This window comes from Gossypium raimondii, chromosome 7 (genome assembly GCF_025698545.1).
Source record: "Gossypium raimondii isolate GPD5lz chromosome 7, ASM2569854v1, whole genome shotgun sequence".
Lineage (NCBI taxonomy): Eukaryota > Viridiplantae > Streptophyta > Magnoliopsida > Malvales > Malvaceae > Gossypium > Gossypium raimondii.
This window is the reverse complement of record NC_068571.1, coordinates 1,008,420-1,023,312: the sequence shown is the minus strand read 5'-3', so window position 1 is coordinate 1,023,312 and position 14,893 is coordinate 1,008,420. Positions and strand designations below refer to the sequence as shown.

At 30.3% G+C, this 14,893-nt stretch overlaps 2 protein-coding genes across 2 annotated transcripts; both read right to left on the bottom strand.

The window, feature by feature from the left end:
• Nucleotides 1-668: 668 nt before the first annotated feature.
• On the bottom strand, nt 669-2,039 carry LOC105769337 (myb-related protein 315). Its single transcript, XM_012589897.2, has 3 exons — nt 1,806-2,039; nt 1,286-1,415; nt 669-1,210 (listed from the first exon to the last, which is right to left on the bottom strand). The coding sequence occupies exons 1-3, from the start codon at nt 1,936-1,938 to the stop codon at nt 796-798; spliced, it is 678 nt and encodes a 225-aa protein (XP_012445351.1). The 5' UTR covers nt 1,939-2,039; the 3' UTR covers nt 669-795.
• A 7,708-nt stretch (nt 2,040-9,747) lies between these two features.
• LOC105769352 (probable carboxylesterase 11) lies at nt 9,748-13,599 on the bottom strand. The gene is made up of 2 exons (XM_012589932.2): nt 12,425-13,599; nt 9,748-10,698 (listed from the first exon to the last, which is right to left on the bottom strand). The coding sequence occupies exons 1-2, from the start codon at nt 13,231-13,233 to the stop codon at nt 10,161-10,163; spliced, it is 1,347 nt and encodes a 448-aa protein (XP_012445386.1). The 5' UTR covers nt 13,234-13,599; the 3' UTR covers nt 9,748-10,160.
• Between the last annotated feature and the right edge of the window lie 1,294 nt (nt 13,600-14,893).

Below are 14,893 nucleotides of genomic sequence, written 5' to 3'. Positions count from 1 at the left end.
GTTGTCAATAATATTTTGTCTATCTTTTGCTCTTGATTAAGTGATTAAATTGATTCAAATGATTTGATTAAATAAATTATTAAAATTAATTTAATTATTTTTTAATTCAATTAATCGATTCATACAAATTTTTGATCCAATTTAAATAATAATTGAAATAAAAATAATTTTTTTTACATAACGTAGGATAATACTATATTGTAATGGTTTATGATTGTCGTATTACAATTAAATTGGTAAAAAAGAGATAACAATATTATGGAGACTATTAGAGATTGTGTAACCAGAATCCCGTTACTTATTGAATAAATAAATACAGTGAAAAAATAAGGGAATCTGTGGTGGTGAAGGGCCAAGGGCAGAATAAGCACAAAGCGGTATAGACCATATTGAATCCGTATAGAACTATTATTCTCTATTTGACTTTGATTAGAACGATGTAATCGAAATTTCTCTTAAATCATTCATTTTCCAACATTAGTGAATTTTTCCTATTTTGCCCGTGGTTTTGCTTATGTTTTGCGGTAGTTCTATCGTCGTTATAGACGTTTATTATAATAGAAACTGTAGTATTAAGAGTCATATTACATTTTATCTTTTTTAATAAAAAATTACGTAAATTGATTATTATGTGTTAAATCAAATCACAAATCGATTATTTATCATCATATTACAAATTGGAGTGAGTATGAAATACATGACAAACTGACCATACAAAGAAATATTTACAGTTATCAAATCACAAAGAAATTTTGAACTTTAAAAAACAGCAGTTTCCTGGTAAAAAGTACAGCTTCAAAGCCAAGGTGGAAATGGAATTTGTTCTTCAAGATGAGTAAAATTATCCCATGAGAAAAATGAATCCACACAATCAACCCATTGCTTCAAACAATCTTCTTCTTGAGTAGCCATTGATGGATTGTTGGATTCTTCCTTTGAAAATGAAGAATCTAAGCTTCCACACAATATTTCGTAATTGTTCAATAAATCATCTGTTTCTGTTCCATCCAAAGTTGTTTGAATTTCATCATCTTTTCTTACATCCTCTGACTTTGTCTCTTCTTGTTTATTTTTCTCACCATTTTCAATAGGTTTGTGTGTCACAGGGTCTAAACCAAGAAGCTTTAGCTTCTTCCTGATTCGGGTATTCCAGTGGTTCTTGATTTCATTGTCGGTTCGACCCGGAAAATGTGATGCAATCTTAGACCACCTACAATAAAAAACAAAATAAGTTTAGGATTTAAATCTCAATATCTGCAATCTTTTCGATGATGTTTTCTGTCACCTATTTCCGAGTTGTGAATGAAGTCGAATAATCTCGTCTTCTTCTGATTCTGTAAAACACCCTCTCTTAACATCTGGTCTTAAATAATTTATCCATCTCAATCTACAACTTTTCCCACATCTTAAAAGCCCTGCATCAACCATACAGAAAAGTGGCAACATTTTTCTAGACAAATTATAGATTAAACCATAAGAAAAACGGTTTGTATTAGAAGTTTGATTGTATTTTGCTCCTTCTACACAAAAAATGGAGAAATTAATATCTGTACGTTATCCTTTCCATTAAACATTTCATCTATTTTTATTGTTAAAAACCAGTCCTACGTAATGTATAATTGTTTGATTATTCCAACAATAGAAATGGCCGAAACTAATTTTCTCTTTGATCTAATATATATGGACTAGTTTGTCCATTTTTTTGCCAAAAAAAGATAAAATATAATCTAACACCTACTATAGGGACTTTCATGATACTTTTCCCTAAAAGAACATAATCAGAAGCAGATGAAGAAAAACATTACCAGCAAGCTTGGGAACATGTCGCCAACAAGGAATACCATTGTTGAATATAAAGTTCATCAGCTTATGATCTTCCTCAATTGTCCATGGACCTCGCTTTAATCCAACTTTATCACAACAAGGTTTTCGTCCCATTCTCGAAAAAGAAAAATTCAAAGCACCAAAGATTTACAGCTATAAAAATGGCCACCTCCCTTATGGAGGCGATGGAAATGGTCCTCATATATATGGAGGCAATGGAAATGGACCTCATGTATATATACATATACATGTGCGTATGAACTAAACAGGGTCGTTTTCGTTGACAAATTTGATTCGTGCAACTAGTCTTTCTTCTCATTTATTTTTGATTAATTCATATATATACATATATGTATATATAGTTTGTGGGTGTATATATATACATATGAACTGTTTGTAGGATTTGTTTTAGCCCTAAACGATAGTGGAGAGATTCCCTTGCCAGATATCCAAAGTGCCCTAAAATTCCAACCATGGATTTACTTGGGTTCCGTCCTTCCCCGTACTTGGCTCAAATTCTTTCTTTATTTTTTTTTTTAAATGTGTATGAAATTTTAAAGTCAACTTGCATATGATATGAATTTGTTGGACATAATCGTTATACAATTTGAAAATTTTTTATTTCTATAGGGTAATTTATTATAATTTTTTTTGTACAAGACGTGATGTAAGTTTAACTCACTTACTAGATTGTAATTTCACTGTAATGCATAATCTAGATCATTTTCGTACTAAGACTTTCTCTCGAAAGTTTAGTTGTAAACTGAACAACAAGAACAACTTGCTTACTACAGCTTTGCACTAAAAGAAGTTCCTCGCACGAGTAAGATAAGTGTTCTCTTAATCTCACACATAAAACTAGAACAACCATTCTCTTAAATAATTGTTTATTTATTTGCAAAAGTACAATCAATGTGAATTTCTAACTTCTTGAATTCATCTCAAAAAAGTTTTCAATATGGAAAGAATTAGTAGAAACCTTCTCAATGTAAACTCTTTTTTTTTAACAATTTGAATCTTTTCAAATAAGGAAACATCTTAGCCTTCCCGTACGCGTAGTTTGAACCGTCCAACATTGAGGAATGTGAGACAGATGAACCTTCCATTCCAAGCAAGAATTGACACTCAGAACACCACTTAATACATCAAATGTTAAGCTTTGATACCAAATTGAAGAAAATAGTCAAGTTTTACAAGAATAGTTTGAGTAGTTATATGGAACAATTATAACTGCTATGTGTAACAACTAAAGAACGAAACACAAAAACACTTGGTTGCACAGTTCGATAATCACCTACGTTTGAGGAGTCTTACCCATAGAGATAATCCACTATCTTTAACCTTATATAAATTATGATTTAAGTCCTATCATTCTTCAGTATAATAATATCACCCTTACACTAAAGATCTACACCTCTCTACAAAACTTTGTTTGTAAAATCGAGTGACTCGCTTGTTTTACTTACAAAATGCACTTTCTAAAACAATTCCAATTGAACAAATTAATTGCTAAACTCTTGATACAAAACCACCAAGACAAGTCTCACATATATGAACATTTTAAACTTCTTGCAAATGAACTATAATTACCATCCCCACCGAAGTAGCATAAAACATAGCAATAAGAATAGAAAGTCGAGAATAATTTAGAGATATTCAATACATGCCCTCTCAAATTAAGGGATCCAATTTGCTTAATCCGAATTGATCCAATCTACAGTAATACTCCAAATGATCGATCTTCAAATATGAAGTACAAGCAAAATTATAATTGATTAGTGTGACTATTCCCGTAACTCCCCAACACCCTCTTTGTCCATTTAAGAGTTTTTCATATAGGTTGAACTCTTTGTATTTCTTTTTCAATTTCCTTTCTTAAATATTGATGTCGTTGCTTTGTTGCTTTATTTATTTGATGTACTTTTTTTAGTAAGAAAAAAATGTTCATATACACACTTTTGAGGTTAGAAAACAACTGAAGTGAAATAAAACTAAACCCACCTCGTGTTTATCTTCTAATTTGTTTCAAAATTACTGGTTGAGTCATAATTCGATTGACACGAGTATTATTGTCAATATAAGAGGACATGGGTTCGAGTATGCTGAAGCGTATTATCCTCCTATTTATGGGTTAGGAGGGGATATAAATAATTCTAGATTTTATGTAAAAAATAGCAGATATAATCAAAATCTGTAATAAAATTATTTAAAAAAAAAAAGAAACATCAAAATTAATGGTTCCTACGTAGCAATCAAGTTATGTTTTTCATGTCTTTTTTTAACTTTAATTATAACGAATTTCTTTGTTGTTTTTTTTTGGGGGTGGTTAAATGACTTCTAAGTTTCAACTAATCACTATTTTGGATTTAATTGAGATTTAAGTAAACCTTAAAAAAATTACTTGTCAAACTATTCTCCACTTGAACACCAATGAATCTCATGACTTTTTTCGCAAGGAACTTCAATGTTTAAAGAATTCTTTTGGCCCAAATATTTAAAGAAATTTAAGCACTTCGACTATTAGCTTTATATTTTGGTATAATATCAATTTTAATCCTTACTGTTTCCATCTTTCGCCAATTTAATTTTTATTATTAGTTAGTTAAATTTAATTATTAACCTTTCAAAAATAACCAAATCAATTTTTTGAATGAATTTTTTTTACTACAACATTAATTCTTTAACAATGTTGGCATGGCAACCAACGTGACAATCCACGTGTACTTCATGTTGACATGACAATATTTATGTTATATGTCACATTAACAAATAAATTAAAATTTATAAAAAATCAAAAATTTAAAAAATTTTATAAAAATTCAAGAAGAAAATAACATGAACTACATAGGGATTGTCATGCGGGCTACCATGTATAAAAATTTAACGTTTTAATCAATATTTCCATTAAAAACTAACAATTTACCTTTTTTCTAAAAGGTTGATAATCAAATTCAAAAATTTAAAAGGTCGAGATGAAATTTAACTAAAAAGATAAAAACTAAATTAATAAAAATATAAACATTAAAATTAAATTTAAAATTATTTCGTATTTCCTATAATATATAAGTTTTGACTAAGTTGTTTCTTCTTATTAGTTAACATGAAAGAATTAACAAAGAACACAGTACGGCAGATATCTTAAATTTATTTATATAATATAAGAAAATAAGTAATATGTATTCAATTTTTATACCATCGATGATTCAACTAATAGTTAAAACAATAATGGATTATTCAATTTTTCATCACACTGTTTTATTATTATTATTTTATTTTGAACAATCTCATTATAGGTTATGATCATATTTGCTCTTTTTGACACAATGTTTAGAACTATCTATAACCCCTCTCCAACCCATAAATAGGAGGATAATGCGTTTCAGCACACTCAAATCATCGTCCTCCTGCATTAATAATAATACACATCCCAATTAAACTAAAACTTAATCGACAACTTTTCACACTGTTGAATTTTTTTAAAAAAAATATAAAACAATTGAAATTTTTTTTTAGTGAATCATATATTGCAATAACCCATTAGAGAAAAAAAAGGGGAGGAAGTGCACAAAAAATTAAGATAATAAAAAGAATAAAAATGCCCCCTAGAAATTAATTTTAAATTGGTTACAATATTTTTTTTTATATTCTTTATGCCTGTTTTACAGTTCATGTTCCAGGTTTGTGGTTATCTTTTCCAACAATATTGTCTCTAAGGTTTAAACTTGGGTCCTCCCTTTGAAAATATAATGTGTCTTACCATTACACTCCACCACTTGTTAAGTAATTGATTCTAATCTTTATTAGATGAGATAATTAATTTCAATTAATTCAAATTGAGATGGAAATATGATGTTTTTTTATCTTTAATTTTGTTTAGGCATAATGATAAATTTTATTTTTAGTATTTTTTTTGGTTAATTTGACCTCTTTTTTTAGTAAAATATGGTCTTAATCTTTTAAAAGAGTCGAATTGATATTTTCTTTAACAAAATCTTGACTAAAATGTTAAAATTTTAAACATGGCAATCCACATGTATTTTATGATATTTTTTAAAATTTTTATAAACTTTTTATAAATTTTTATTACTTTTTTTAATATTTATAGATTTTAATTTATTTGTTGATGTAACACCAATGGCAAAACTAGGGGAGTTGGCAAAGGCCTCGGCCCCCCTAAAATGAAATTTTTTTCAAATGACCCCTTTAAAAATTTTAAATTAGTAAATGTAAAATTACATTTTGCCCCCTCTAAAAATATAAAAATTCGATTAATCCTTTAAAAATTATAAAGATATATAGTCTATTAAAATGGTGAAATCGCATTTTTTCTATCATAAAAATTACAATTTAATTTCGCCCCCCTAAAGAAATTTTTTTGTTTCGCCCCTATGTAGCACATGAGATAAATAGTGCTATGTTAACATAAAGTGCGTGTGGAGTATCACGCAAGTTGCCACACTAGCATCGTTAAATAATAATGTTATAGTCACTATTTTCATTAAAGAAAAACAATTTGATTTTTCTAAAAGGTTAATAGCTAACTCAACAAAAGAATGAAGATCAAATTGACAAAAAATAAAATTAAAGGCTAAATTTATTATTATACACAATAAATTTAAGAATGTAAAGAAGATGACAAGAAAGAAAGAAAAATTTGTAAATGAAATGTAATAATTAAAATTTTAATTGTTTGATACCAAATAAAATAAATTAATCTCTAAGCATATGGTTGATAGTGAAAATTAAAAACAAAAACTATAATAAATATCCCTATCTCAATTAGTGAGGTTTGAAAATAAGTGGCAATTGAAAGTGAAACTTTATATAAAATGCAAAATTAATTTTCAATATTTTTAAATTTAATTAGCATTATTTGTAAAATTTATTCTAGTCCTTATATTAAAATTACTTTGCACTTTCACAATTTGCTACTAAATTTATGATAATTTAGAAATTATATATATTCATCCATAATCTAACTCGACCCATAAAAAGCCCGATGTATTTTTGAATTATAGATCGGTTTAGGTATGATACATTTGGTTCAAATTATTAATAATTTAACGATAAATTGTAACCGTATTATGATTTAAATAATGTGGAGCAATTTTTATTAGAACTAAAATGAATAATAGATATAAGCATTGATTATATTATTTTTTAAAGATTTATTAATGGATATTTGTAGGGTAATCCCTCCAACTCTTTTGTCTTCACTCAATAGCCAGCAGCCTCCACTAGTCATTAAATCCATCAAAAACAAACAAAATCTCAACAATTTTGGTTCATCAAGCTAAAAGGACTACCTTATTTTTCCCACTTGCAATTATTTTCCCAAGAAAATATAAATTATATATAATACAAACTTATTATTTCATTTTTATTTTTAATTTGATAAATTCTTTTCGTTTGTTTTACGACTTAGGATCCCTATGTTATAATCAGAACGAAACCAATAAATTGTTTTAAAATGATCAGATGAATCATAAATTTTGAGGAAATGCAATTTTAACATTATATTAAATTGAAATTTTAAAACTTTGAAGAAATTTTTAAATTTCATATACAAAATGTGATTAAGAGTATATAAATTAAATATAAGAAAACATAAATTTAATCTTCATAGCCTTATTGTTTATTAATTATATGTTACTTCAATTAATACACACATGGCTAGGGGAGGTAGATAGATAGGTCCTTGGTCCCCAATTCTTTTTAAAATTAAAGTAGTGAACCGGTCTAATATCTCTATCATATTGGCAAGGGACTAGAAACTTTTTTTTAGACGGGGTTAAAATTAAGTTGTATATTTTTAAGAAAGTAAAAATGCAATTTCACCACTTTAATAGCTTTTATATTTATAATTTTTAAATGGCTAAATCAATACTTTATCATTCTTAGGGGTTAAAGTGCAATTTTACTATGTACTAACTTAAATTTTTATAAATTTTAAAGAACCAAAAGTTGAATTTTTTCATTTAAGGGGGTTGAGGCCCTTACCAACCCCGTCGCCACCCCTATTGTATATTTTAATATTTATTAAATGGTTGAAAAATTTTTTTTATGTAAATTAAATAATCAAAAAGTTTTAATTTTATATCAAATTTGACATGTATAATCTATATGAATAGAATATAGAATATGATAATTGTAGCTGCAAGTGAATCCCTCCCGTATATATTAAATAAATAAAAGTAAAAATAAAATTTAATATTTATATTCTTATATTTATTTATTTGGATGAATTTTGTTACTTCAACTAATACACATGTAATATTTGATTAAGATTTAAGATTATATATATCAAATAAAAGAAACCCAAACGTGTCGACCTTAACTTGGAGATGACGTGGCAAAATCAAGAGATTGTTGGTTCCATGTTGAGGAATACTACCCACCCAAATCCAATTATATTTTTATTTTAGATCACATTGGCTTAAAATATTATGAAAATCTTTTTAATTCATATTCAAATCATCAATCAACCTTTCCGAGGAATAACCAAGTTTTTTAGAATTAAATCGGTGATTAAATTCGTCAGGTTATCAATTTATCAGTATAATTGATTTGATCGGTTTTATTATATAGATCATGAAAATTTATAAAAATAAAAAAAAAATTCGGTTCAACTGCCTAGTTCTATCAGTTTTTTACACGATTCAACTGGTTCCTGAGTCAATCGGTCATATACTTTTCTCCAAATTAATACTCCAGTTGATTCTTGATCTAACCAACTGTTTCGATCCGGTGAAGATAACTTTAATTTTTTTTTCTTTGTTTTGTCCTAGACTCATGTTTTAATCTGTCTCGCCAAAAGGCTAGAATTATTATTTATTCTAACATTAACAACCTAGAATTTTATTTTTTTTAATATTCGAATGAATAATGTGTACTTTTAATAATAATAATCAATTTCGACTTAAAAAATTTATGGTTGACTTCCCGGGTAAAAATATTTTCAAACCCACATCCATTTTCAGTCCGTTTCACTATTTAAAATAATATGTTAAAAATTATGTATTTATACTTTTAAAATTACATTTTATTAATTAAATTAAATTCGTGACTGGTCATGAATAAAGGAGGTTGGCACAAGTCTTTTGTGTGAAGAGATTGATAAACAAGTCATTTGGTTTCTAAGCCATGTGTCACCTTGTAAGGCCTTGATAATGAGTCGGCGTAGTGACAGATGATGCACAGAGAGGTTTCTGTTATCGGGAAGGTGATGGATCTTCTGGTATGGTCCTAGTGAAGCAAAGTTTGGATTTTTATTTTTTTTTATAGAAACCAAACAACAATTTGGACCGATCAACATATAATTTCTTATTTAAAATAAGAAAATTTTAAAAAATAAAAAAAAAAAGGCTAGATTATTTTTTTATTGATGTAAAATTTCGTAAGTAGATAATATTAGTATAATTAAAAGTTGAATTTTTTAAGGGGATAGCATTTTTAATGTATATATATGATTGATTATCAAAATATATTGGTACCGAAATATGTCGGCGACTGCTCTGGCATTGCAGCCGGATAAATTCTGTATGCCATGGTTGCCATTGGGATCACTCTTTTGCCAATGCAAAGATGTGAAAGCGTCAAACGCCTTACAAGAACCTCCAAATACACAAAAAAAAAATATGAAAATACTCGTTATTATCCGACATTTACAACCAATGTTTTTTAAACTGAACCAATCAAGTCATTGATTCTTTGATCTGACTAATTCGATTAAAAATCATTAAAAATTAAAAAGAAATCCAATTCAACCGATCTAACCGATTCAAAATCCTTCTCTGGACCAATACCTCGGTCGGCTCCCAATCCAACTGGTCCGACCAGCCGGCCCAGTCAGATTCAAACATCCTTTGTTTACAACATACATAAGATTTACATGCCACAAAAATGATGGTTGCCATTGCTATATTGCAAATAATAATGTGTTCCATTGAATAAATCAAAAACTCTATTGGCTAGAAATAGTACATTATAATTCACAGGGTTATAAAAAAAAAAAAAAAAGAATGTTATTGACAACATCTCAATGTGGTGTGCAGCACTCAAAAGCAAGTAATATCAACTCAACTGAGTCAACTCACTAATCTATAATCAGAAAAAAATTATTCTATCTTACAAAAAAAAGAAGAGAATAAGGCATAGGATAAACCTGGAAACCGAGGTGCAAACCTGAAGTTCGGATTAGCACGAAAGAACAAATACAATACACTGTCCGAATCCTCTGTTGGCATCCTTGTAATTGTTCTCTTTTTCAAACCGAAAAGGATGCCAGTGGATGAGGCATTGTCCTAATCCTTTTTCCCGCATTTGAAACCTCCCACTTAATAAGAGAACTCATGACCTCGCGTTGAAATGTATTTCTTAACCCAGATAGCAATGTCCTCGGCACAAGCCTGAGCTTGAGGAGTCTTTAAAAGCATGTCAAGGGTTGCAAATTCATGAACTGCATCTTTATACTCGAGAACAGGTGCGTCAACGTTTACTTTCCTAAGTGTCTCTGAGTAAGCAATTGCTCGGTCTCTCATCCAGTCATGTTCTGCTACGACGGTCAGTGTTGGTGGCATGAATTTAAGAGGAGGTCCCCTGTCTGAAATAAGTGGATTGGCGGCTGGATGGTCAAGGCTGAACTCTTCCTTCGGAAGAAAGAGTTTCCATGCAAGTAGGCACATTGCCTTGTCATAGAAGTAAGAGTTTGCCAACTTTATTTCCGATTGTGTCGGGACATTTCCAATGAAGAATGGGTACATTAGGACCTGTGCTACAACCTTGACAGGATCCAATCGCTTGCCTGCCTCGACAGCCTTGCGAGCCACATAATCCACAATGTTCGCTCCACAACTCACCCCAAGTAGAACACATCTGTTTAAACGATATATCAAAATTAAACATTAGGCGAAACAGCAATACAAAAATTTAAGGAATCAATATATTAGATAAAAAGTTCTAAGAACCAGCAATTTTACAGCTTTAACAATTAACACGATTTGCCGACATTATCTCATCTCTCTCTCTCTATATATATGTGTGTCAGGTGTGAGATCAAACTTGGGCTCATTCAGATAGATTCTTTCCTACCAGAATTCTATCTCACTCAAAAGTGTGGTTTCCAGGTTGATTCGGTATCTTTTGCATGCTTTTGTTCCCCATGAAAACTATATACTCAACAAATACCAGAGATTACAATAGAGAAGTTTGTTTACCAGACTTAAGAAGCATAAACGAACATGATACAATCAATTGTCAACCAGACATTAAGCAATAACTCAAACTCTAGCTATACATACTGTCTCAATAGCCTTTGATCATAACATGTGAACGTAAGATGCTACGTGATACAATGGAAATAAGAAAATTAGGGCATAAGTTGCTTAAAAACAAGAATTAAAAATCATGTTCAAGCAAGCCCCGTCCACAATCCGAGAATTCTCAGGACAAAATCTAGTGGTATTCTTAAAAGCATATATTCTCTTTCTAAGGCTTCTGTTAAACCAGTCAAATCAAAATACACAAGAACATAAGCATAGGGTACATCAAAACAACTTTTTTATCCTCAAAATAGCAAAGAAAAGGATGAATGCATACTTTTTTACCATCTAAGATGTCAATAAAGGACCTCTATGCCACAAACATAAATTAAAACTATAAATAGGTACACAAGCTAGAATCAAGGACAACCAAGAACAAAATGTATATATATCTGAAGGACATCCTAGCTTAGACAATCAAATCGAAACACAAATGAAAGGAAGAGAAATGATGTACTTTTTTAATTTCAATGTTGAGATCACAATGTGAGATTACAGAAAACATAAATGAAATCAAGAGGTGGTCATGGTGCACAAAAGACAAAGACAAAGCCACAAAAACTTTCCTGGAAATTTCGGGTTTGGAGATTGAATAATATAGTTTCTAAAAGTTCGTCATACACAGAACGACAGCTTACTGCAAAGAGCAATCAGATGAGAGCACAACCACAAGATATCCGAACCATATTTACTCTCCATTAAAACCTCATTCAAAAGTATCCATTCAACCTATATCTATCTAATCAAATCATACAAATTCAAGTTTACAAGTAGCATTTCCCTAATTGAAATGCACTTCCTAACTCCAAACCATCTCAACTAAATAAAATGCATATAAAATCTACCGATCATCGAATCAAGCATAAAAATTACCTACATTGCATCTACTAAAACCGAACGAATTTAAGCTTAAAAACTCAAATTTCCCTAATTGAAATGCACTTCCTAACTCCGAACCATCTCAACTAAATAAAATGCATATAAAATCTACCGATCATCGAATTAAGCATAAAAATTACTTACATTGCATCTACTAAAACCGAACAAATCTAAGCTTAAAAACTCAAATTTCCCAGATCAAATTATCCTTTCTAGCTCCGCTCCTTAACAAAACCAACAAAAACCAATGCATAGCAATTACAGCAGATCTAAAAAACACACACAAAATCAAAGATTGTAGCATTCCATTCATGCCTGGGATCGAATTACGGTTAAATAATTCCAACACTTTTAACCTAATAAATGCAAACAAGATCCAAACTTTATATAGGAATAACAACCTTGATGGATCTCCATGAGCAGCCAACCATGGCTCAACTACTGAAGCCCCGAAAGTATCCACAATATGTCTCTGAACTTCAGCCTTGGTGAACTCTGATCCAACCCCACGCGCTCCACTCCCCATCGACTTACTACACTCTGATAAATTTGCTTGCTTTGCTAACCAGTTCAACACCTTCAATCCATCCTCAAACGCTGCCGGATACTTATTCTCCGGTGCCAGCCTGTAACCGACGGCGATGACTATAACATCACACAATTTCGCTATCCTTCGACAAAAGTAATCGTTAGCAACCGACTCATTACTCCCACTCACCCAACCACCTCCATGAAACTGTAACATTATCGGTAATTTTCGACAATTTTGAGGTGATGGTGAATAACCTCGATAAACATTGTTGTCAGATCTTAAATTTAAACCCTCTAAACTGCTTCTTCTCGGATCGTTTCTCGGAGCTCCGACATTCGACGGGGCATAACTACTCCGGCGGTGATTATGGGAATTTGGGTCATCATTTCCGGACGATCTGAGATTGGGTTTCAAATCGGGCTGTTCTGGAGGAGAAAGGGACGAATCCGGGAGGAAGATCCGAATAGAAAGAGCAGTGAATGGATCGATGTGGATGTCTTTAGTAGCGACACCATCGGTGAACGAAGGATTGGAAGCGGAAACGGATTCTTCGGGTCGGGTAGTAACACCATATGGATTGGATGATTCGTCAATAGCGTTTTGGATCAGGTTCTGCAACCGATGCTTCAAGAGGAACTTGAAGAACACACTGTATAATTTCAAAGCTACGCTTGGCATTTCCTTTGAAAATTTTATTTTCTTACAAAAAAAAAAAAAAGAAAAATCCCTTTTTAATGACGTTCTTGCTCAAAAACAAATCTGGGTTTCTTTTTTTATTTTCTGGGATTTTCTTTATGGGTTTGCAAAAACCAGAAATAAAAGATGAAGCCCCCCCTTTTTTTCTTTTTTTGTTTCTTTGTTTTAAATAATTTGTATTGTTTTTTTGGGGGGATTAAGGTTAAGGTAAAATCATGGTTTTAGGGGAAAGGGGAGTTGAAATTGAACTGGTTAATTAGGATTGAAATTTCACATGAAATTAGGGTTTTTAAAACCTGGAGAGTTCTATTGAAACAAGAAACTGCATGGTTGGATGATGACATCTTACATTTACATTCAACAACTATTCCAATTTTTATTTAAATGCTCTATTAGTGAGGTGGAGTGTGATGCGTTTACCATTATTATTATTATTTTATATTAACTGCAGATAAAATCTACTTTTTATTATTAATTATTAATTTATTTTTATTTTAAATATGAAATTAAATTTTAATACAAATTTTAGTTTAACAAAATGATTCATACCATTATTAAATTAATTTTATATTTTATTCAAAATGTTGAAAATATCAAAGTTGATATTTTGATATACAAATCTACTCTAATAAATACAATATATGGTGCTCAATACTCATAGATGTCGGGTTTGTAATAATTTACTTTTTGTTTATTTAACGTAACTTTAACTTTAATAAATATACTTCATAGAGTTCAACACCTATAAGTGTCGAGTTTTATAGAATTGAACAGTTTACTATAAACCTAACATTAATAAATGTATTGAACGGACTTAAGCACTCATTAGTGTCGACTTCATACAAAATGTTTTATTATCATGCTTATAAATATCCCCTCCCTCATTTTGTTTGTTCACCTAAGCTAAAGTTGGCTGAAACACTTTTGATTCCATTGCGACTACTATTTCTTGCTACTTCAGTAGAAAGGTGAAGACGATGTGTTATTACTTTTCACTTCGCCCACAGTAAAATGACAATCGCACAAGGAGCCATTATCGTCGGTTGATTTTGATCTCTTTGTTGGGGTATTTGGAAGCGCTAGAATGCATTCATTTTTAGTTCTGCTCAAGTGAGTTTGAAGTTGGTTCTTGCACAAACTATAGTTTAGCCCTTCCCCCTCAAAAAAATGGAAATTTATGCTTACATGGTAAAATAATATTTTAGCCTCGAAAATAGTTTTTTATTTAATCTTTCTTAAGATGTGAAATTATAAATTAATATAATAGTAAAATCATATTTTGACTCTCCCCTGACGCAAAAACTCCTAATCATATATCGTGTAAGGTCACTGGTTACCACTTGAGATTGGGTGGATAAAATTATATACGGATGGAGTAATTAAGAGTCTGGGGTGTATGTAATATGCTATGCGGAAGGAAGGTAGCTAATAGGGTTTGTAGATCTGTTGGGGTTAGTAAAAAAATAAAATTAAATTAAATTGCACTGACAATCACCAAACTATTAGAAGAATTTTTTGGTTACTTAACCATGAAAAGTTACAAAATAGTAATCTAGCTATATAACTTTTTTCTTTTTGGTCACTAACCATTAAATGGATTACGAAAAGATAACATGGCAACTTTTAAAATTGACATCATAAT

Bases quoted from the DNA above. Each gene is read 5' to 3' on its own strand.
- LOC105769337 (XM_012589897.2), bottom strand. From the start codon at position 1,938: ATGGGACGAAAACCTTGTTGTGATAAAGTTGGATTAAAGCGAGGTCCA. The intron at 1,416-1,805 runs GTAATGTTTTTC...TGGTTGATGCAG, and splicing joins ACATGTTCCCAAGCTTGCTG to GGCTTTTAAGATGTGGGAAA. The intron at 1,211-1,285 runs GTGACAGAAAAC...TTTTTATTGTAG, and splicing joins CATTCACAACTCGGAAATAG to GTGGTCTAAGATTGCATCAC.
- LOC105769352 (XM_012589932.2), bottom strand. From the start codon at position 13,233: ATGCCAAGCGTAGCTTTGAAATTATACAGTGTGTTCTTCAAGTTCCTC. The intron at 10,699-12,424 runs GTTGTTATTCCT...TCGTTTAAACAG, and splicing joins GCTCATGGAGATCCATCAAG to ATGTGTTCTACTTGGGGTGA.